Source organism: Platalea leucorodia (assembly GCF_965183815.1).
Source record: "Platalea leucorodia genome assembly, chromosome: 2".
Lineage (NCBI taxonomy): Eukaryota > Metazoa > Chordata > Aves > Pelecaniformes > Threskiornithidae > Platalea > Platalea leucorodia.
The window spans coordinates 102,153,874-102,177,511 of NC_138824.1; the positions used below are offsets into that span (position 1 = coordinate 102,153,874).

General features: G+C 49.8%; 1 protein-coding gene across 1 annotated transcript; it reads right to left on the minus strand.

Moving 5' to 3' along the window:
• Positions 1-1,157: 1,157 nt before the first annotated feature.
• On the minus strand, positions 1,158-6,418 carry SOD1 (superoxide dismutase 1). The gene is made up of 5 exons (XM_082304419.1): positions 6,269-6,418; positions 5,312-5,405; positions 4,742-4,811; positions 2,368-2,482; positions 1,158-1,427 (listed from the first exon to the last, which is right to left on the minus strand). Exons 1-5 carry the CDS (start codon positions 6,341-6,343, stop codon positions 1,317-1,319), a joined length of 465 nt encoding a protein of 154 aa, XP_082160545.1. The 5' UTR covers positions 6,344-6,418; the 3' UTR covers positions 1,158-1,316.
• Between the last annotated feature and the right edge of the window lie 17,220 nt (positions 6,419-23,638).

The window sequence follows — 23,638 nt, forward strand, 5'->3', positions numbered from 1 at the left end:
CAATGAACATAGGTTTAAAGCATTTTAACAATATTCTTGCTGTACCACCAACAGCCATGCCACGCTGCAGCCTGGGTGTCTAGAACTACAGCTGACTACTTCCATGAGTATCTCCTATGTACAAGATAAAGGAATGTTGCTACAAGTCTTCATTAAAATTAGTAATTTTCTCTACTAAAAGACTTGGAAATCTGTGTTTAAGAGGTACATACAAGAAAATAATGAAGGCTGGCACTAGTATACAAGTGATTGCTGAAAAGCTTTATGGAATTAAATATGGAACTTCTGGCTATGTATATCCTTTTTAAAGCAAAAGGCCTATTCCACACTGAACACTCCTGCATAGCTTGGGGTGGGGGGGGGAAAAGTCATCTTCACCGACACATCCAGCCTTCCGCTGCCCACCAGCCCAGCACCACCAGCCCCCGCAGCCAGGGGCGCGGGCGAGGCCCAAGGACAGACGCTGGAGCCCTGCGCTTGAGGCTCCCCCCCAGCACACGCACTCTCCGCAGTCGCGCACCATTAACCTTTCGCAGCAAGGATGCATTCCTGCAAAGCAGCAGGTGTCCTCAGGTACATAAACGCCCCGGCTGTAATGTGCTATTGCCACGGAACATAGGATTCTGTCACAGGAGAACACATGACAGCGTGTGTTACTTGCATACAGACCAATGGCAGGGCGAGCTGTCCCAGGCTTACTGCCTGGAAACAACTCGCATGCTGTGGCTAGAAAATAATTTCATAATGTCAGTAGCTAATTTGCATGTTAGCATATCAGCAGGTGGGGTTTGTTGTGGTTTTGGTATTTTTTTTTTTTATAAACAGCAAGACCAAAGCGTATTTACCCAGCAAGTTTATTACACAAGTTTGAAACCTACAAATGCCGCAACTTTGCCAGGAGGAAGCCCCAATACACACAGTGCCACTGCTCTTTGGTGAGTAGTCTCGCTAGAGCTCTAAGGCTAATCCTCCCACCCGCACCGCACACTAGAAGTTTCGGTGTTGAGGACGTGATCGCTACTACACATCTTCCATTACAGAGAACAGGAGCTCCAGTTAGTGAAGATGATACTTAACGGTTACAGCAGATGCTTTAGCAGAAGACTACAGAGAAATTCCATCAGGGTCACTTTAATTGCAATATACATCATACAAAATTAAGTCAGTCTTCACCAGTTTAAGTGATACTCAGAATGCAGAGTAGTAATGAAATTAAGTGATACATCTTTTGCTTGCACAAGGAAGGGCGAGTACAGCATTTGCAATGAAATACAGCCCACTTATCACTGTCATCTTAAGCATTTCAGGTACAATACTTAGATTTTCGCTATTCCAATTACACCACAAGCTAAACGAGGGCCAGCATTTCCAGTTAATTTGCTCTCATTATCTCCCCCTCTACCCAGGTCATCGCATTTTTCATGGACCTAAAAGAGAAGTGAAGATACCTTAGTTCGTGTTATTGCGTAACTCATCAACATTTTTCACTACTCATATTAGTAGCAGCAGCGACAAGCAGTATTGCCAGCCAGCAGCAGGGCGGTACACAGAGAGAATCTACTGTACCTACGGAATGCTGAATGCCAAATTGATACTCAGGCTAAAAACAACTTAAGACTAGCCTTGTCTGAAGAGATGAGTCGCCTTCAGCTGAATTTGTTTGAATGGGAAGCCACCAAACCCCCGTGTTTCAAAAAGTCATTACTAGTCCAAGAGCAAGCTCGGCCTTGACATTCAAGGTCACCCTTACAACACAAGGCTGACGGCTGCGGGCACAGTGCCCTGGCCGCGCCACCCGGGGCGCCACGCCACGCGTCTCCCGGCCCCTCGGCCATCGGGCCGAGCCCGTTTCACACAGGAGCGCGGTGGTCTCGGCACGCGCCCGAGTCCTAAGGGAAACAAGACTGACGATGCTGATGGGCAGCCGAGTCCACTCAGCCCCTGCCTGCCTCCCTCCCAGGGATGCCACAGCACAAGTCGCGCCCGCAGCGACCAGACCAGTACTAGTGAACGGTGCCCTGAAGCGCCCGTTGCCATGCCTTTCAGTGACAGCATTTGTGCCAGACTGCCAGCTCCGTCCTCAAATCAGGCTGCGTCAGTCACTCACGGCTGGAAGAGGCAGTTACATGGAGAGGAACATCTTCGGAAGGCAGGCAGGAAATTCAGATCGCATGGCAGCGAAGTGCCACACTAATACACAGAGGACTTTCAGGCAAGGCTTCAAAAGAACTCCCCGCACTGGAAATCTTGCGCTACAAGTTCTGTAACAAACACCAGGGACTGGCCTCCAGCATCAGAAGCCTCCGCTGGCTGGCAAGGTTGCTCTAGAGTTCCTTAAAGCATCCAAGTAGGCAGGAAGACACTTACCACCATGGTACGTCCGATGATGCTGTGTGGTCCGCTAAGCGAAATGACGGAATCTTCTATGTCCACATCTGCCACGCCTTCTTTAGCGGTCACATTGCCAAGGTCTCCCACATGCCTACGCAAAGATGCACAGAAGCTCAGAGAAAACTGGATTAAATTGAAAGCTCTCCTCAGTGGTGGCCTGGACAATACAATACCCATAGTAACTACACTCAGGTACCCCACCATCTTATCTTAAACAGCACATGTGACCTCATTTACCACCACCAGTCTATCTTGACCACTTCCACTATTTTAACTTCTTTAGTACAAGGGATGATTAAAATTCAGTCCTAGGCAGAACGTGAAACTGGTTAATCAAGCTGAAGGTTAATCAACTTTGGGGAAAGGAATGCCGTCGCTCCCTAACAAGCCAAGCTAAGAGTGCACAACTCTTACAGCCAAGAATTCCTCCATGCTGATGGCATCTCTCTCCACTCAAAGAAAGTATCTCAAATTAGGTGAAAACCTTTCCTGCACATACAAGGTTTGGTATAAACACTGCCACTACTCTTAAGAGCTTTTAATGTCTATCATAAATCGGCTATTCCACAAGCAGCTGCACACTTTAGGTTTAAAGAGGATTAGTAAAAGCAGTTCGTCAAGTGACAGGTCAAAGGGGATGCATTAAGTGCTAGTAAGTTCTAATCAGCACCAGGGATGACTACGCAACTTTGCTTGGCATTTTCCCATACACTTGGCATCATACCCTACCACACCATTTCTGTCAGAGCTAGATCCGCGCTAGGACTTCCCTTAAGAATTAAGCTTCAAACAGTTCAGTTTTCACTGAACTTCTGGACATTGCAGTGTATTGTTTCCTCCACCTCTGCCCCAAACAAAACATTCACTCAAAAGACAAGTTGATGATGTTCTGCAAGACTCTCCCATCCGGATTCAGAACCTTGAATACCAACTCATTTCTAAAACTCCCCATGCATACAGGGTGACCAGCTCAGCTGAATGCTGACCGCCAGCTTCTTAGACAGCATAGTACCAATGTCGTATTTTTAACTAAGTAAGTCCCACAAAATCAGGTCAAGGGCAGTTTTCCCTTTAGGAATTTGCGTGGTTTAAGCTGCCAGGAAGCTTCAGTCCAATTGTTTCAACTCTACACTGATAAAAGCAAGATCTAGTTCTTACACCCTCCTACGGAATTCCCCAACCTACAGCTGCCCGAGCAGGCAGGTGACACTAGAAGCAGGATTTGACAAAGCAGAACCAGCAGAAGCCACGATGTTCACGCAATTCTGACCTTCAGCACTGGGGCAGCTGGCTGCCTGTGAAGCCCGTGAGCACACCATTTCATGCTGCTCTGTCATCCAGACAGCTGGCTAGCAGCCAGCTTGCTTGGTCTGGCATGCAACCGATCACTCAGGTGTGAATTTATCAGTCACAGAAGGCACAGTTACAGGCATAAACACGAGCATTCAAAAGCTAATCACAACACCAAGTTGGTCACAATGCTGGTCCAGACCCTACCTGTGCAAGACCAGCCTGTCTTTTGACACCTGCTCCTAGCTCCACTCGCTTCAGCTCTTGTGCAGCCTCCTGTCAGTCTCTGAACCCCATCAGCTCAGACATCAGATCTTGATCACGCAAGGGTTCCCTGAAGGTAACTGGACTATGAAAACTGCTTCCAACAGAAGAATTAGGTCTTAGCTCCTGCTGAGGTAGAGATACTCAGCATAAGCATCAGACCCTGTACTTACACACAGCACACACAATCCCTATGGATTGAACTTCTACTACCATAGGTAGTATGGTACCTAAGCTAACAGGGTAAGAACAGCCCAGCAAACCCGATAAAACCCCACCATGCCCAGGTACACACAGCTCTGTGTTCATCTTGCAGTCCCCTCTGAAGCCTCAGTACCCTCCACTGATGATCCTGATCTGCCACATGAGAAGCCTGCACACAGCTCAACAACTGAAGGTTTAGGGCCCCTGTTGTGAAAAGCTGGCCCCAAAACAGAAGCAAATCACTGCTGACCAAATAAGGCTTTAATACAGGAGCTTCCCCCACTCATATCCTGAAGAACCTTCACTGAGTAAGAGCCTTTATTTCCTCTTCTCCCTATCCTATGATAAAACCAAGAATATGTCCCAAAGACTACATTTCACCTATACTCTTGGGGCCAAGGTGTCTAACAAATCACCATACAGTTATCAGAGCCTTTGTTAACTGACCCTAGAAGTCCTGCAGGAATTACCAGTTTTCTTCTGGTATTGTCCTAGCATTAGTCGTTAAGTGGCCTCTTGAGCACAAAGTAGCACTTAGATGGCCACTGCATGGACCAGCTACCCAGTAAGAGGCTAGGCACATTAAACTCACCTTTCTGCATCCTTTGGTCCACCATGCTGCTTGCCTTCAGGATTGAAGTGAGAACCTGCACTGGTACATCCTGAAACAGAACGCAACCATCAAAAGTAGATTTTTGCAGTAGCCAGTTTAAATTTGTTCCTTATACAGTGCACACTAAGGTAGTCCTCCTATAGCCAGAGTAAGTGAAGTCACTAATGATAAAATAGCTACTCTCCTATTAGATGTTCTAGTAATCCTTGGGAGGTAGGTAACCTACTACAGACTTACAAGTTCAATAAAGTAAGATTACTGATTCTAGAGCACTCTGGGCTCAGTTGAAAGCTTTCTTATTTCTTAATAGTAGGGTATCAAAGTATTTAGGTTAGTGGTTTGTATGTCAGATCTTGAACACAAGCCTAAACATGTTCAAAGTATTAAATGGGAAGCAATTCCTTAGGAAATATCATTTCTTAACACAGATTTGCAGTCACAAGACCTAAGTACGCCTGTACTAGTTGCTGCTGCAACACTAAAAGCAGCTCTTTAAAGCTGAGCAATCACATTACAGCTGTAACTCAAAAGCTTGCACAGACATCTTACCATTTGTATTGTCCCCAAACTCATGGACATGGAACCCGTGATCTCCATCAGCCAAGCCACTGATGCGTCCAGTAACTGTCACTGGTCCATTACCCTTTAATGGAAAAGAATTTATCATCACTAAAATGACTACAGCATTAAATGGCCTTGTGTCAAGCAAAGCTTCCCAGTCAACAGAAAGCACTAGAGACTCCACTACAAGCTCAGCTACCAAGCCATGAATGATCACCCTCCTACACTAACTGATTCTATACAGCAATGCAGCATTGGCTGCATTTTTTTAGCCACCTAAAATACACTCTTCCTATTATGTATCAGCAAGCAAAAGGAAAGCCTTTTATCAGATTGCTTGCTCTCGAGAACGATCACGTACTTCCCTTTGGAGGCACCAGTAACCCTGAAGTCACTCCTCCTCTGCAGACAGAGTACTGCCTGTATGCAGCCCCAACGTCTTCACTGGGTACAAGTGACCGAGTGGTCAAAAGGGCTCTGCCCACTTAGCCGTGAGAGCTCCGTTAAGCCCTACTCCGGAGTGGTGAACAAGCTGCGCAGGCAGACCGAGGCCCGCCGCAGCCCTGAGCCCAGCTGAGCGCCCCCGGGCAGGGCAGGAGGCACCCGCCCGCTGCCGGCCCCGAGCGCCTTCCCAGCCCCTCTCCGCGCCGGGCGGGCCCAGCCTCACGGCAGCCGCTCGCTGCCTGACCCGGGGGCACCGGAGCCACAGCCCCGCTCCCTCCCACCTCCGCGGGGCCGCCCAGCAGCCGGCGGGGCCGCGGCCCAGCCCGAGGCCGCCCAGCGCGGCTCCCACCGGCCTCCGCCGCCGGGAAGGAGGGGAGGGGAGGGGAAGGGAGCACCGCGCCGCCCGCCCGCCCCGCACGATGACTCAGCACTGCGGCCGGGCGAGCCCCCGGGGGAGGCGTGCAGAGCCACAGGGTCGCGCCCGCCGCCGCCGGCCCTTGCCTGCTGCTGGAAGCGGATAACGCCCTGCACCGGGCCGTCCCCCTTCATCACGCACACGGCCTTCAGCATCGCCATGTTCCCGCGGCGACCGGAGAGCGGCGCAAATTAACGAGCTACGCACCCGGCGCCCAAGGACTCCGGGCCCGCCCCTCCCGCCGCCCTTATATAGGCAGCCGTGAGCGCCGCGGCCAATCGCGGTGCGCTCGCCGTTCTTCTCGTGCAATTATTGCGCGGAGTTCGACCAATCGAGGGGGACGGGTCGTGGCGCGCGGGTCCGCGCCAATCAGCGGCAGCCCTCTCCGAGCCAATGGGCGGGCGAGCGTCCCCCTCGGGGGGGCGGGCGTTGTGTAACGGTGCGGAGCCCGGCGGGGGCCGTTAGGGGCGGTGCTGCCGCCGCGGGCGGGACGGTCGGGGCGGGACCCGCTGCCCTGAGGGCCGGGGGAACGCGGGGCTGCCTCGGCCGGTGGCGAAGTGGTGCCCGGGCAAGCGAGGCAGCGGGGGAGAAGGGGTTAGACCCCCCCGCTTTGGCCTACTCCGCGTTTTCTCTCGAGAGCCTGAGGGAATTTGCTCCTGCGTTTCACACCCTGGTGGCACTTGGGCCCTGAGGAGACTCTGCTTTAAGCAGCCTCACGTTAAAGCTTCCGTCAGGCTTCAGGTTTTTGGTCTAATGCTATGATTGCATCCAGACATAGAAAAACTCTTTTTATAGACATGCCCTAAAGTAGTGACACGGGCAGAAGCAGCAGCAGTGTTGTTTTGTGCAAACGTTTTTCTTGTACTATCTCTGCATCTTTTTCTCTCCCCTGGAGGCCGTTTTCCAGTATTACTGTGACTGGGGTGCGTCGCATCATGAGCCTGCGTCTAAAATTGGAATGCAATTTTGAAGTTGCCTCTGAATAGAATCATAGAATCATTTAGGTTGGAAAAGACCTTTGAGATCATCAAGTCCAACCGTTAACGTATCACTGCCAAGTCCACTGCTAAACCATGTTCCTAAGCACCACATCTACACGTCTTTTAAATACCTCCAGGGATGGAGACTCAACCACTTCCCTGGGCAGCCTGGTCCAGTGCTTGAAAACACTTTTTGGTGAAGAAATTTTCCCTAACATCCGATCTAAACCTCCCCTGGAGCAACTTGAGGCCATTTCCTCTTGTCCTACTGCTTGTTACTTGGGAGAAGAGACCGACCCCCACCTCGCTACAGCCTCCTTTCAGGTAGTTGTAGAGAGCAGTAAGGTCTCCCCTCAGCCTCCTCTTCTCCAGACTAAACAACCCCAGCTCCCTCAGCCGCTCCTCATAAGACTTGTGCTCTAGGCCCTTCACCAGCTTCATTGCCCTTCTCTGGACACGCTCCAGCACCTCGATGTCCTTCTTGTCGTGAGGGGCCCAAAACTGAACACAGCACTCGAGGTGTGGCCTCACCAGTGCCGAGTACAGGGGCACCATCACCTCCCTGGTCCTGCTGGCCACACTATTCCTGATACAAGCCAGGATGCCATGGGCCCTCTTGGCCACCTGGGCACACTGCTGGCTCATGCTCAGCCAGCTGTCGACCAACACCCCCAGGTCCTTTTCCACCAGGCAGCTCTCCGGCCACTCCTCCCCCAGCCTGTAGCGTTGCATGGGGTTGTTGTGACCCAAGTGCAGGACCCGGCACTGAGCCTTGTTGAACCTCATGCAGTTGGCCCCGGCCCAATGATCCAGCCTGTCCAGGTCCCTCTGCAGGGCCTTCCTACCCTCCAGCAGATCGACACTCTTGCCCAGCTTGGTGTCATCTGCAGACTTACTGAGGGTGCACTCGATCCCCTCATCCAGATCATCAATGAAGATATCGATCAGGACCGGCCCCAACACTGAGCCCTGGGGAACACCACTTGTGACCGGCCACCAGCTGGGTTGACTCCATTCACCAGCACTCTCTGGGCTCGGCCGTCCAGCCAGTTTTTTACCCAGCGAAGTGTACACCTGCCCAAGCCATGAGCAGCCAGTTTCTCCAGGAGAATGCTGTGGGAAACAGTGTCAAAGGCTTTACTAAAGTCCAGGTAGACAACATCCACAGCCTTCCCCTCCTCCACTAAGCGGGTCACCTTGTCATAGAAGGAGACCAGGTTAGTCAAGCAGGACCTCCCTTTCATAAGCCCATGCTGACTGGGCCTGATCCCCCAGTTGTCCTGCACATGCCGTGTGATGGCACTCAAGATGATCTGCTCCATGACCTTCCCCGGCATTGCGGTCAGGCTGACAGGCCTGTGACAGTTTCCTATGACAATGACCCGTCTTTTTTTCTTTATGGAAGCAGTTTTGATGCAGGGCGTAGGCCAGCTTAACCCTGGTGGCACCTCCAAGCTAGATGAACCATCATCCTCGTCATTGTTCGGTTCCACTTGCAGAGCCTCGCACCTATCATGCAAGGGCAAGGAGATGTGCCTTCTGCGCCGGGCAGGAGCTTGTTGCTATTGCCCCCTACTCCTTAAGTCACTGTGTTCAGCCAGGCAGAGAGAGGACAGGGAATCCTCCGTATCATGTGTCCTGTCTGCCTGTTGGGCTTGTCCCGGGGAAGGTAGGGTGCGATTCCAGTAGTCTGTCTCTCTCATGCTCCCTGATACTCCTCAACCTACTCACCTCCTCCCGGAGCTCTGTCACTAAGCGGAGGAGTCCCTTGCGTAAGAGCAGGGCAGGCCCTGCAGCCTGACACCTGGGTGGCAGCGCATTCCCACCGGAGCTCTGTCTGGGAAGCTGCGTCAGTCGTGGTGGGGGCAGAGCTTAGAGAGGCCATGGCTTTCCACAAGGTGGATATCATTGCTCCCTGGTCAAGCTGGCAGGGCTTCAGCACCCTTCTGTGCAAACTGCTGTGGCGCTTCTGGTTGCCGGCGCGCCCTAAAGGCTTCTTTTATACGTGGTGGGGGGCTTGGCCACCATTGCTCTGGGCTGCAGCCAGGTCTCGTCAGCTGCTCTCATGTGAGCTGTGGGCTCCCAGTGGCTCTCTTGGCTTCCCCAGTGGTTCCCCTGGTTCGGGAACCCCCCCGTGCACCACACTGGAGCGCTCCGCTGCGGATCCTGCCGGCACCGGAGCTGCTTGCTGTGGCGACTGACTGTTTTGTACAGAAACCATCATAGTTACAATCTGAAGCTGGTGTTGCTCAGATGCTGACCTTTCTTAGAGACCCCTTTGCACGTAGGCTGTCCACAGTAACAGGCTGGGTATGTAGTATCCAGCTCAGAGCTCTGCTTAAAATGGGAAGCATCTTGGTGTAGCCGTGGACCACGGACCACTCCTCATCTGAGGGATGTGTAGGGGAGAGATGACTAAATAGATTCTCTCCATGCTGATAACGCTGACAAACCTAACCAAAGGAGGGTTAACACCAAACTTGGGGAGCATGCAGCTCTGCAGTTTTGTTCAAAGATCTGCAACCTTTGAGCATTTTAAGAATGAAAGACTGCATGTAATGAATTCCTTTGGCAAAACCTCGTTGCTTGTTTTTTCTGCTTCATTATAGATGGAGAAGTTAAATCAGAAGCACAAAATGATTTTACAATACCTGGGAATTTGGGTGATCTGTGTATATGACTGAGGTATAAATGACTTAAAGCCCAGGTGGTTTTAAGTCACCTGCTTGAGAATGCCATATGGTCAGGGAAGGACGCACAAGCTTAGTTTCACACATCAGACTCAGCCATGACACCTGAGTCATGGCTCAGGTGACATGACTGAAATAAAGAGGGATTTGTTTCCTTGGGCGGTGTATTTCTCTACTTGAGAAAGAAGCAGCAGGGAAAACAAACACATACATGGAGAGTATTTGTCTAAGAGACAGATAAAGACGTGTAGTTTAATTGCAGAAAGAAGCTGAGAAAGCAGGAGAGCTGGGCAGCTTCCTATCTAGGAGGCATCTTGGCACTGTGAGTTAAACTCCCTAGAGTTTCATTCCTGATGTGCCTGGAGAGAAGAGACTCTGTAAATGACTCGTGAGCAAGCAGGTCTGTGCTTGTGGCACCACGTGCAGCACCCTGAATGCTTGCTAGGTCAAGAGGAAAGATTCCAGTGCCCTGGAAGCAAATCTTGTTTGATTTAAAATGGTTTGTAAACTTGGAGGGATAGTAGTGACTCATTTTACTTTCAGTCATCTTTGGCTTCCCATATCACTCTCTTTGTTTGTCAGTGCCCTTTCATAAAGAGGAGCATCTTGAGTGCTGCGCCGTAGTGCTTTCTCTTATTTTTAGGCCTATCTCCAAATCTGCCTATGTTTTTATCAGACAGGTTTATTCCTTCCTTCCTGGAGGTAAGTTTTCAAGATCTGCCCTTCTTCATGCCTCTACATGAATGTAGGACAAACAGGTGGATAAGAGCCAGATGTGTCAGGCCTCTTAATATGTCAAGTGAAATAATTTGAAGTAATAATTTCAGAGATTTATTGCATTAAGCATCAATGTCAGGTTACCTGTGAAGGTACCCTGAGGCGCCTGATGCCTAAGTTAGGCAGAATGCAGCTAATCAAGCTCACATGCTAAGAGGCACCATGGTGAAGAGATCAGCAGTAGGAGGCTAAAGGAGAGATGTGAATCTCAAGGACTCATATACAAGAGTTTGTATGCACATGCAAAAAGAGATCAGTAATCTTCTGTAGGTCATGGCCTCACCCTTTAGAGTGTTTTCTATTTTTCTTTTCTTTCACAAGTACAATAGAAATACAAAAGTAGTATTTTACAGGTGTACTCTTTCACATAAGTCTTACACAAGAAGCCAGGGAAAGGTTTTTGTTTTGTTCGCTCCCACATACTTCCTTTTAACTCATTTATTTTCTTAAATCTTACCAGTAGGTGAAAAAATCCACCCCAAAGAAGCTGAAGAGGGTGTTTGGTAGCAATACCTTATTTTGCTGTTTGGAGTATCAGAGTCAAAGCAGAGAGGAAAGATGAAAAAGTGGAAGGTGGAATTACAAACTTTGGTAGTAGGAGGCACAGTAAGACAGGATCTGGCAGGCATGAGAAAGAGTGCCATCTCTTACATCTCTGGCACCTCTTGTTTGACATCCCCCGTTGCCCCATACCCTGATTCTGCCATCCTGGCTCGGAAGAAGCCTAGTGCTTGCGCCTGGCTGCATCTTTATAGGTAAACTGGTGATAAAGTGGGCTGTTCTGGAGCCCAGAGGGCTGAAACGAATACGGGAGGGACAGACTTATGGCTGGGTGGACACACAGCTTTGTCTGTTCGCCCCATTCTGCAGCTGCCTGCAAAGCCTATTTGTTGTAGCAGGGGAGTGAAGCAGTTTTTCACGTTGATGAAATGGGTTGCTCTCATCACGTAAGGGTAGACACACAGAGATCCCTGAAGAATGAGGATTCAAGGCAGTCTTGGTTATTTCCTAATTTGCCAACTTAAAGGGCAAATGACGTAGTTACTGTGTGATGTCGGTTAACAGAAGTCGCATCTACATAGATGGAAGCTAATCAACTTACAAGCAAAATATGCAAAAGTAACAAAAAGTCCCAAACCCTTATGTACTGTAAAAATATGGCATTTATCAAGCATAAAGCCCATGCAGCATATTAACATGCTTTCTGATCAAGATTTTATATGGATTAAAAAATTAGAGGGAATTTTGAAAGTTTTCCCATGGCAACCATACCTCTGGTGCCTTGTGCAAATATATAGCATTTTCTACTTGTGATGACTCTTCTGGAAAAACACAGGGTGAAAATAAAATTGCAGTGGTAAATATCACTCCAGATCACCTGAGCTTGTGTGCATAGGTGCTTGCTCATCGAGGTCACTGTCCACAAATCTGCAATAATGAAATTTTTTATGTTTATTCTCTTACATTAAGAAAAGTAAAGAGGAACAGCATGATTTTTGAATACTGGTCCTTTGTAAGGGTCTGTTATGTCCTTAGATGTGTGTCTCTGGAGGGGAAACCGCTGGTGAGATAAGTACAGGTGTGCTCGTCCCAGCACGTAGGAAAGCAGACAACTGTCTCTTCTGCGCAACCTTCTGCTCTAGTGACTGAGAATCCCAGCAGGGCTGGATCAGAGCAGTTCCTCCTGCTCCTGGAGCAGATCTTTGGCCATTCTTAATCCATTTTTCCAGCTCAGTGGCTGAGTAACTCCTGTTACATGAAGGTGATGAGCAGTGGCTTGCCAGTGCTCTAATGGACGGGTTGCATGGTCTTGTCATCTAGATCTTCTCTGTGGAAAGGTGGAAGCTGCATTTCCAATGTTAGTGTGACCTTGTGCTGTGGCACTGTAGAAGACTTGCTGCATTTGAGAGTCACCTAATGCACAGAGAACACAATATACGCGTGTTTGTCCAGGCTTGCTCAGTAAGGAGGGTGCTGCACCACATGTAGATTATATTCTGTATTATGAATGGTCTGGAAGAGGCTTGTGGGTTGATTTGGCTTTTTCCTTTGGGATCCTACAGTCTAGATTCTGGAATCTCCTACTGTCTAATGCTTGCTTTGTCAGTGGACTCAGCTGTCTACACATTGGTGTCTAGCACCATCTGTGGTACTCCAGGCCATCTCCTCTGGCCTCTAGCTGCTACCGAAGGGGTCCTGGAGCCGCCGTTCCCTACCTGCCAGCCCCCTATGCATCCCTGAAAGCACTGTACAGCATCTCAAAGAGCACTGGGTACGTACGCTGAGGAACCAAATTGAACCCTGAGCCTTTGTGTTGTCTTGTCCTGTTTAATGACATCGTGTGTCGTTAAAGTCTTCCCATTTGATTACGTGTGGGTACCGACACTTCCCTACCTCTAAGGGATGCTGGGAGAGGTAATTAACTGAGTTTATGTTTGTATAGCATTTTGAAGATGAAAATGCTGTGGAAATTACTAAGCATTGTTTCACTAGAAACTTTGTGATGGTGGCTCCCTAGTGGAAAGCCTGCTGTTCCAATTAAGGGGTAGTGGTGCTGATAACCAAAGTATTCATGTAATTAACATAGTGCCAGCTGGAAAGCCTTTACATGGAACATACAAGATATTAAAAATAACATTCACTTTTAACAGCTGAACTGAGCTAATCTATCTGCTGCAAGTCCCTCATCCTCCATTGCTTGACAAGCTGAGTAAACTTGAAACATGAGACTCAAAGGAGAGGTTGTGTAAATGTTGATGAAGACCTTTGTACCCAGCATGGGGCTTGCAGCAGCGTTACTACAGCCCTTCTAGGGCACTGGTGCTATTCAAGGTCTGTCCACTGATTGGTTTGTTTGGTTTTTTTTTGCTTGTTAACATTCACCAAGGGCTGGACTTCAAATATTTCATGCAGTACCGAAGCCTGTGCATGTTATTCCAGCGTCTATTTCTAGTGAATTCAATGGATCGTACAGATCCCCTGCTGAACCACGTATGGATGTTGGCAGCGGGTGGTCTGTGAAAGCAGAGCAAAACTGATGCTCAGCATCCCCTTTCGCCCGTGCACCCGCGTAGGGGCACGCTCTGAAGGAACTGGGCGGTAGGTGCCTGCGTGGGGCAGCAGCAGTTGCAGGAGAGGGTGCTCCTGGCAGTGCCCGCTGTCGTGGGGATTTCAGACCGGGTTCCTAACAGCTGCCAGCTCAGCACTAAAATGCTGACAATTTTTTAATGATATTAGTAAGGCTATGATATTGTTTGCCTCCGTCTCCCTGAAACGGCAGAAGTAGCTTATGAGAGAATCCGTAGACTTTAGTTTCTGCTCAAAAGGCTGTGTGACCTTTGGCTAAAAAAAATCATGAGAAAACGAGGAGTTCCTGCCAGGCACGGCGGATCCTGCAGCACCCGGCTCAGATCTCGTGGCCCAGAGCTCCCAGATGCCCGACAGCCCTAGGGAGATTTTCCCCATCAAAACAGCCCGACAGGCTGAAACTGGGAGCAGCTAGCAGTGACCGGCAGGATTGTAATACGCAAGATGGGATGGGTGCACACATGGATCCTGTGGATTCTCCGGGCGTTTGCAGAAAAAATAATTTGCTGAGGTCTGTATGAGAGCTGATGCTATAGCACAAAGTGACGACTGCAATCAAACTGTATAGTGGGGAAACACAGCTGAAGTTTAAAATGGCTTTTAAAGTATTCACTAGATTTTTTTTTTTTACTGGGCTTGAATAGTTTATAAAAAATTCAAAAGAATGTTTTGGGTAAGGTAATGAAAACCATAATTTAAGGCATTATTCTCCTGCATGTACCTATTTTATACTAGTCTTGCTCCATCAGCCTCAATGCATACACTCCTCACCTCGAGCAGTTTATTTGCCCACTTGGGTTACAGGCAGAGAAGCACACCCACAACCAGCAGCCACGGCTAACAGCTGCCCTGGCGTGCACCCCACCGTGGCGACAGGCACCTCTCCTCCGGCCACGGCAGCCCTCCGCAGCCCCCACCTCCTGCCGCTGCTGGCGGAGCGGGGCAGAAGGCCGTGGGCAAGCCCCAGGATTGTGTGCTGCAGCTGGATTCACCGGAGCAAAAATCAGGACCGGAGAGTTTGGGTTTCTGCTCTCATGGGAGCAGAGGGCCGTCGGCGTGGCCAGCGTCGGGCAGACCAAAGTCCTGTGGGTCCTTCCCCCCGTTTCTGGCAAACAGGCATCTCTTGAGGCTGTGCCAGCAGAGCTCCCTGGCGTGATGCCAGGCTCTCGGCCAGCCCTGCGCCAAGCCCAGGAGCAGCAGAGCAGGAGGTGCTCGAGCTCCGGCATCGCGGCCAGCGCTTATCGGGCATTTGCACCGGCAGGAGGAAAACCAGCGCGCGCGCATTTGAAGGTACTCGGCGGTGGCTGGCAAGGCTGCTTCTGCGGGGGAGCAGAACCAGGGCTACAGAGCAAAGCACGCTTTAGGTCACTGGTGATTAAAGTTTTTGTCATGAAAAAGTGAAAACATTACTTTTGGAACTGGTCGAAGACAGAACGCTGTCCAGAAAGGTCATCTGAGAAAGTTTTTTTAAATTAGAGACTGTCAAAATGTTTATGCGTTCAGGAATGTTATTTTGTCCACTGAGAGGGTCCAGGCACCTAAATGGATGCAACTAAAACATTGTGTGTGTGTATAAATATATATTAGGAAAATATATTTAAAATATCAACTAGGATGAAAATCGGTAAAGTCCAAAGAAAGCCTGTACCTTTTCATACATTATGTATATGTTATATATAATGACCTACTAAGGATTTCATTCACAGCATATCAAAAGAAAAGCTTATTCTTAGATTTTTAGCTAGGATTTTATTTGTAAAAGTCCTTATAGTTGTAACTGAACTCTTAATGTCACTGGATATATAAGTTGCTTTGCAAATCCCAGCCCACACAAGCATGTGCTGGAGGTAACTTCCCATGCGGTTTCATTTGGATGTACTTTCAGCGCTCCCTGACACAAACTGTTCTGCACTCTCTCTTCAATATTTACCACATTTACATTTAGTAGTACAGCAGGTGTCAGTACACCAAAGGATGAGGTGGTTTGTTTTTTTTTTTTTTTGCTTAACTCAACTGTGTTGGGTAATCCTGGAGATGCAATCATTTGATTCAGTACAAAACCATAGTGAAAATGCTAATTAATATGCAATTAGAAAAAATGATACAACAGGGTAAAGTATCTCATTTCTGGAGTGGGAAATCAAGACTGCCAAACAGAGTACATCTAGGCAGGTCTCCAGAATAACAAAGATGTCTTTCTATTTGGATTTTTAAACACATGATTTCTTCTCCAGGGACACTGGGTGGCTGGGGAGCGGCCGAGTTCTTTCATGAGCAAGAAGCAGAACTCAGCTTGGGTTTGTACAGCTGTCCGTGAAACGAGGCTTCTGGGTGCTGTTTTAATATAAGCAGTTAATAAGTGGGAATGCAGCTGCAAAATGCATTAGCCAGGTATTGTAATACAATTTCCATAGTACCACATAATTAATATTTATGTGACCGCTTGGCCTGTTACAAAATTTTTTAGAAAATTTCTGTTAGAAAATTTTTTCCGTAGTTCAGCAGACATCTCCAGCCTTGCCAAAAGGACAAAGTGCACCACCGCAGGAGAAAGCCTGCAGACTTTGCACCCAGCATGCACGCCGGGAACCGTCGTCCCTCTGGGTTTGTGTGATCTGGAATGCCTTCACTAAATGTGGCCAAAGCAGATATGCAAGTTTCCAGACAGGACTTGGGCACTGTGACTATTGGTTTTGGTGAAGAGAAGAAAAAGTCCCCTTCCACATTCACTTGTGTCAAGAGACTTTTAAAAGCCTGCCTGTAGGTCTCTGCCAGGGCCAAGCTTTGTCGCTGTTCTGGAACAGGCTGCCGCATCCACCGAAACCCGTGTCTGCATTGAACGGCGGCCAGCCCTGTTGGCACGCTCCCCAGCTTGTCGGTGCCGGGGACTCCGTACGGGCACGTGGGCCTGGCGGGACAGCCCCCATACCTTTCCAGAACCAGAGTAATTTAAGCCTTCTAATGGTCCCTGGCAGGCGGCCCACCGCGTCACATGCCTGCGGAGCGCTCGGCTATGCTGGTCTGTCCGCGACTGGAGGAAGACGAGGTTACGGCACCCAGCTGCTGGAGAGCAGCAGCGCTTCCTGACTTCATGCGTAGTTATTCCCTAATCCGGTCCTGTTGCTATGATCCAGGCTAATTTGCAGACTTTTAATAGCAGGGATTTTCTAGCCAGGATCACTCTGGCATGGTGTGGTTAAGGAGCAGCTCAACGTGCAATTATGCTGGGAGGTCTGAGGGACAACGGCAACCTTTGCTCAGGGCAGACTGAAGGAGCTGCTTGGCACGGGTGGGTGCAATGCAGCCCCCGCTGTGGAGTGCCAGACACCTCTCCAGACCCAAATTCTCACCATGGATATTCATTGCAAGCTCAGTTGGCACCCTGTGGTGAACAACCGGGCCAGCCATCTTCAACAAAGTAATTCTCGTGCCTTTTTTACAGCGAGTCCCAGCTGCCACCAGTGAGTGCTGGCCACGGCATTGGGATCTGGGCACGCACCAGAGGCGCTCCTTGTAGGAACATGCTATCCTGCCGAGGCGTAATGATCAACAGCAGCCCATTCGCTTCAGGACGTGGAAGGCCACTTCCCCGGCACTAGCGCTGGATGTGCAATTTTCATTCTCTCTGGTTCCCTCTCTCATTTCAGCAATGGGTGGGCATTGCCCTCCGGCAGCCCTGCCTCTGGCAGTGCCTGGCACCCACTGACCGGGGTTACCGCAGCTCAGAGCTGGCGAGTACCTTGAAGCGACTGCCATCGGGAGACGTGCAAAGCCGTCTGATGCCTAGTTTCCCCTGGAGCTGTTGGCTTTTCGTGACATCCTGAGCATCGTGACTGTATTCTGGAGAAACAGCAATTGCAGCAGCTATTCCTGGGTCACTGCGGGGACACTTGTCTTCACCCTGCCATCTGCGGGAGGAGCAATCACTGCCACCGTGGTGGGTTTGCTCCACTACGCTGTGGGATCTTGCAGCAGAGGCAATTCGTGCACAGCCACGTCAGCTGCATCACCTATGTGCACAATGCCCTCGTGTTTCTGATCAACATCCCTGTTGTGATCTTGGTTACGACTGATCTCTGTGGTGGACACAGCACCCATGCAGAGTTTTCAGGTCGTATATCCCAGTTGTGCCTGGCTCTGGCTAGCTGAGGGCCTGCGGGTGGTACCTCTGAGACGGTCTATTGCCAGCACAGAAGACATTTGGATGGCCAGGACCTGCTGTACACCTGGGGATAGCGGGGAAGCCTTTAGCTTACCTGCTTGGGTCCACGTGTGGAGCATGGCTTAAGCCCACAAGAGCTCCCATGGCAGAAGGATCACCTCTGTGCTGGTCAGTGAGTCGTGCCCCTGATCTCCCCACATACCATCCCTGCTTTGGTTTGGCTGTGGGACCCTCAGCTCCTCTCTCTTTTAAGCCACCACCCTGCTGCTTTACAGAGTTTCCTCATTGCTTTCAGCTCAGCAACCTCTGCATGCCAAGCTCCTCCTCTGTGCCTGTGAGAGCAGGCAGCAGCCTGGCCGTCCAGGCAGCCCAGGCCAGGACTCCTCACCCCTCTGGGGCATGAAAAAAAAATGCAATGTTTTCTGTCTGAAAGCAGAAGAACTCCCCACACGGGACCACCTTTCTGCTTTCTTCCCTCTCTCTGAAAGCAGAGGATGGTGTCCTCTAGGGCTCTGCTGGGAGCCCGCTGCGAGTCCCCCGCACAAACGCTTGAGCGAACGCACGAACGTGTCCTGGCCAGCTTTCGTGATCCTGCGGAGTGCCTGCTCTGTCTCAGCAGGCGTGGGAGAGGAGCAGACCAGAGCAGGATGCAGATGTCTGTGATTTGACTGCGGTGGCGGTTAGCTAATTGGGTTTTTGGAGGATGTAGCAGTAGGTGCCGGGCTAATCCCTCTAGTACAAGCCTTTGCAACTACAGCTTTCTCCTTGCCTCCTGCCAGCCAACACTGAGCATTCCTGTTGCGCCTAGCTGCTTTATAGGGGCTACGTGAACTACGCAGGGGCAGCAGTGTGTGACTGTCTAACACACTGTCGCAGAAACAAATAAAAAAAAGTCAGTTTTGCTCTGTACCCCAAATTCACGTTAATACATTTCCCCCATGGCTCTCGGCTGAAGGCACTCACTGTAAAAGGGCAGGACAGCTTATTGCATCAGGTGCGTGAAGAAAGATCAGATACAAACTCAGCAGCATGTACAACATTTATGGGGATTGCTTCACAGGGACTAACTTCTAGGTGATGCTTTCTAAAGAAAACAAAGGTGGGAAAGGAAAAATGTGCTTAAAACAAGCTAGATACAACATACGTGTGATTTCTTACATTTTTTCAGTATAAGCCTGGGCTCTGATGAGACCAAGTGCAAAAAAAACGCTGTGTGAACGCTGTGTGTAAACAGCGTGGGGGGAAGAGTTTAGAGTTGATGTTTGTTCCAGTCAGTTCAGGGTTTATTAGCGATGGCAAGTGTGTTAGTGTGTGCCAGCCACTGGATGGCATTAGTGGTCCAGGTTTCGTTTGACGGACTCGCCTTCCGCAGTACTTCTACTCTTCATTTGCTAAAATACTGGAAAAATTGTAGTAGCTAGAAACAGAAGCACGATAACTATGCATGTTGGTTATTTTATACATACATCTGACTGCCCCTGCCCAGGTGTCAGGCCCTGGGAAGTATTTAGCTCTTCCGAGAAAGTCCTCTGTGGGGAACCCCTGCACCTATGGGCCAGGCATTCAGGTCTAGGGACTGTGAGAAACTGAAGCCCAGCTGAGCCAGGCAAGGTTTTATAAGTCATGCTTAATTCCCGTTGGTGCATAGATCAGTCCATTTCAATGAAAATAAGACCTAAAAGGAACACTTTGAGTAGATGGCCCCTTCTCCATTAAACAAGAACTGTTGTGGTAGGCTCCTTGTTGCCCTCCTCCCAGTATATCCCTTTACCCAGCCAACATGCTTCATGTCTAATCCCATTTGATACAGATTCCAGCTTCAGACTATCTGGCAAAAGCAGGACTTGGCTAAGACCTAATTGTCTGTTGGACATGCTTGATAATGTTAAGATTTGTAGGTGAGGGGGTCTGAGGAAGCAAAGGAAAGAAACGATGTAGGCTTATCAGCTCAACAGAAATAAATTTGCCCTTTTTAAATTAGGTTTGTAATTTGAAAACCTTGATGAATCTTTGGCTGTGTGGCAATATAAACTGTGGGAAAAAAAATCTCCTTCCTTATCCTACAATGCCTGGGGAGGATAGCTGATAGTTTTCTGGAAGAGAGAATCTGTCTCACAAGGGTTGAAAACAACTAGTCTGAAAAGAGATCAGAAGGCCTTCACGTTCATACAAATGATTGCTCTAATCGCTCTTGGGACACAGAAGAGATCTTTATATGGCATCTTACATCAGACTGTAATAAAAACAAGGGGCATAAGGACTTGCTTGTGGGGGGAAAAACCCCCATCCATTGCAGAACACAGAACCAGTCTGTCATGTTCACATGGTCTGGCTGGGGAAAAAAGGATTTCAGAGTGAATGCCACAGAGATAATTGGAGAGTTTTCTAATAATAATGTAACTGAGTGAGTCTGCAATAATCATGTCATGTCAACGGCTTCAGTAAAAATGGCAGGATGCGATCTCTCGCCCTTTGGCAAGATGTAGGACCTCTCCATGATAAAGAGAAGCCGGGGAATGTAAGAGCCCCACGTAACAAAAGCCCTCTTGCGTGCGTGAGATGGGAATATCAATTTAGGCAACACCTGGCTCTTCCAGCATACCATTTCTCGATTTCACAGACCACTAAACAATTCACCCTGCTTCAAAAATGAGAGCAAAATGCCAAGGACACAGACGAGCTAATCCCATAATGAGATTTAGTAACAAAAGGGCTCAGGGGCAGCACCGGCGCCCACTTAACATCGCAGGGGCTGAGTTCCACGAGGAGCGTCCAAGGTCTTTGCCTCCCCTTCTCCCCTCGCTCAGCCAAACCCTGCGAGAGCTGTGCTTATGGCTGGGCATAGATCCTGCGCTTAGCACACAGCCATTTCGCTCCCTCTGCTTCCAGCACAGACACAGACTGTAGTTTGTCTGTGTAGGAGGAAAACAAGCACCCCTCATGGAGAAACCACGTGCTGGAATCAGAGGGTAGAGTGACTTATTACCTGCATTAGCCTGACAGGGTTGAGTTATGGGAGGACAGCAATAGCGCTTGTGTAAATGGAAATAATGTAACTAATAAACACAAATCAATAGGCACAAGCGTTCAGCAGCGCCTGACACCCCGTGGTCCCCTCTGAGGTGGGGTCCAACATCCGTCACAGCAGGCGAGGGCAGGATGGATGGGTATGCTCTCAGCCCAGCCAGTTCTGGACTCCTGAGCTGCCCAAGACTGCACCGGCAAATTGCCTGCGTCAAAGCATCTCAGAGCTTTAGAGTCCAAGCAGAAAACTCAAAAAAGACAGAACTCAAAAAGTCAAGGGGTTGTTTAAAACTGTCCCATCTCGACATCATCCTGGAGGACACATCTCCAGAGAAGCTAACTCGGACTCTGGTTTCACCTGCTTTCTGCCTTTTCCCCCAAGTCTTACAGCACGTATTCTGGCTGGTGAGAGTCCTTGCAGGGCAGCACTTTTGTCCCTAGCTCCTCAAGAAGCCAGAAGGTGTGTCTACACTTGCTGAGTACGGGAGGACCAGGGAGTAAGTTCAAGCACTGGACTCCTGATTACCTGCACTGAGTAATTATTAGGTCAATGTTTTAGATCCTTTCAATCAGCCCCTCCGAGGTACGTCTGCCAACGGAGCCGGCCAGCCCATAGCCGCGCACAGGGGATGTGCTGTTTAGCTGCTAAGCTGGGAATCGGTCCTTGCTCCTCTTCCATCCAGCAGTGCAAGCATAGCCAGAGGTGACGGTGAAGTCTTTGGGACCTTCCTTCCTGCTAGGGCTGGAGCCACCCATGCAGCGGCTGGGGGGGGCTCTCCTGCCACGGAGACATGACACGAGTCAAAGCCTCTGCCCCAGGGTGGGAGCAGCAGTCCTCTTCCAAGCCCCTATAAACCACTTCTCTCCTCCTGCCAGCACATGTTCAAAGCTGAGTTAGCAACAGAGAACCAGCCTGGTGCTTTCCCACAGTGGCAAAGAGTCACCGATTTAGGAGGGACACATATGCAAGGAGTTGTCTCTTCTGTCACCTCATTCTTCACCTTCCAGTGCATCTGAACCATACCTCAAATCCCTTTCAAGACCATGTCCTTCCAAAGGGACTGCAGGTGCAAATGCCTGGGCCAACTGCTCAAAGCTTGCCGTCGCTGATCTGCCAAACCGTTTGTTAAGCTGTGTCTTAAATTGCAATAAATGAATCCACGTTCTTGGTTGACATTGGGAAGTGCCATGAAAAAACAAAAGGAGGATTACACCTGGGGTGCTTGTGGCTCCACAGACAGCAGGAGTAAGAATGACACAGGTTTGCACTCTCTGCTTAATTTTTTTATTTTGAGGAAAGGCAGTGACACCGTCAGTGGCTACCTACAGAAGCAACGATGCTAAGCATGGCTTAAAAATACAGATAAATTGAAGGAAAGCTCATTTAGCCGCCACCCCTGCACTCCCTCCCGATCCCTGCCTGCCCTCTCCACTCCACACCTATACGCGTGTGGGAGAAGATGGTCTGTGGCAACTGTGACTACTGTTTTTGCTCTCCGTACCGCCATCTCCCAAGGACTAGGACACTGGGGATGCTTCCCGTTGCTTTCCTCCCCAGGACAAGGATGGCATGGGCAGGCCATGCTCTAACCCACTGTTAAGTAAAAGTTCGCTTCTCTCTGGCTTTACTATTTTAAATGAATTATTCAAAGAGTCTGCAGGCACAATCACCTTTTCATAAAGAGCGGGTAATCAGGAAAACATTAATATTTGAGGAGGAAAAGCTCCAGGCTAATGATTTAGACAGGAAGGGCAGGAGTACTCTCTCCCCATCTTTTCTTAAGCAGCTTTGAGCTTCTCTGCGTCTCATGGTCCTGACACGTTATGGGGTAAAGTATGATTAATTCTCCATAAATATGCTTGGGCTGTAAGTTTGCCTCAAAAAGGCAAATTGATTCGACATCGCTGGGGACAGAAGGCTTGGAGGTTTGGGGGAGGCTTGCTGCAGCCTGCTCACCCTCGAGCAGCGGGGCCACCTGCCCCTTTCCCCTGTCATTCTGCGGGCTACAAGCATGTTTCCTCAGGTAGCCCTTTCAGGAGACAGGGCTGGCAGGCAAGTCCAATGGACTACAAAGCTACATCCATAAGACTTGCTCTGGGAGTATGGTCCTGCAGATCTCCATGCTGCTCAGTCAGCTTTAGAAATCAGGAAAACAAGTTACGAAGAGCCGTGCTGAACATCTCCACAGGCGAGTGCCCTGCTGCTGCGGCACCCGGGCGGGGGAGCGCACAGCCTGAAATCATCTCTCCATGCAGCCAGGGCTGAGGCATGCCCAGCTTCTCCTGAGTCCACTGGGGAAGGTAACAAGGCCAGGCGTGCAGCAGCCCAGACCTCGGCACAGCAAGCCACCCTAGCAGGTAACAGGGCAAGCTTATAATGGCCCACGCCAAAGCCAGGACCACCACGTCCCCACGGGGTTATCAGTGTCCAAGTTGACCAGATGAACACAAATGTGGTGGTGCTCACCTACTGAAAGAAACCCAGCTGATGGCAACACACCCGCTCCGGGTCACATCTCGGTCCTTGTCCCGCCGTGCTCCAGGGGGAGAGCAAAGCCGTGCCTGTTCTCCCACAGGGGTTTGTGCCCGACTAAGGTGCTGACTGGCAGCGTCCGACTCTGCATGGTGGGTTGCTGCTTGCTTGCCTCTCACCATGCTCAACTGGCGTGGGAGCAGCAGGCCTGCAGCAACTGCCCCTCTCCTTGTACTGGGGAGCAAGGGAGAGACGCCTTAGTC

Coding starts and splice junctions, on each gene's coding strand:
- SOD1 (XM_082304419.1), bottom strand. CDS start 6,343: ATGGCGATGCTGAAGGCCGTGTGCGTGATGAAGGGGGACGGCCCGGTG. Junction 5,406..6,268: donor TTATCCGCTTCCAGCAGCAG/GCAAGGGCCGGC, acceptor TTTCCATTAAAG/GGTAATGGACCAGTGACAGT. Junction 1,428..2,367: donor TCATCGGACGTACCATGGTG/GTAAGTGTCTTC, acceptor CTTCTCTTTTAG/GTCCATGAAAAATGCGATGA.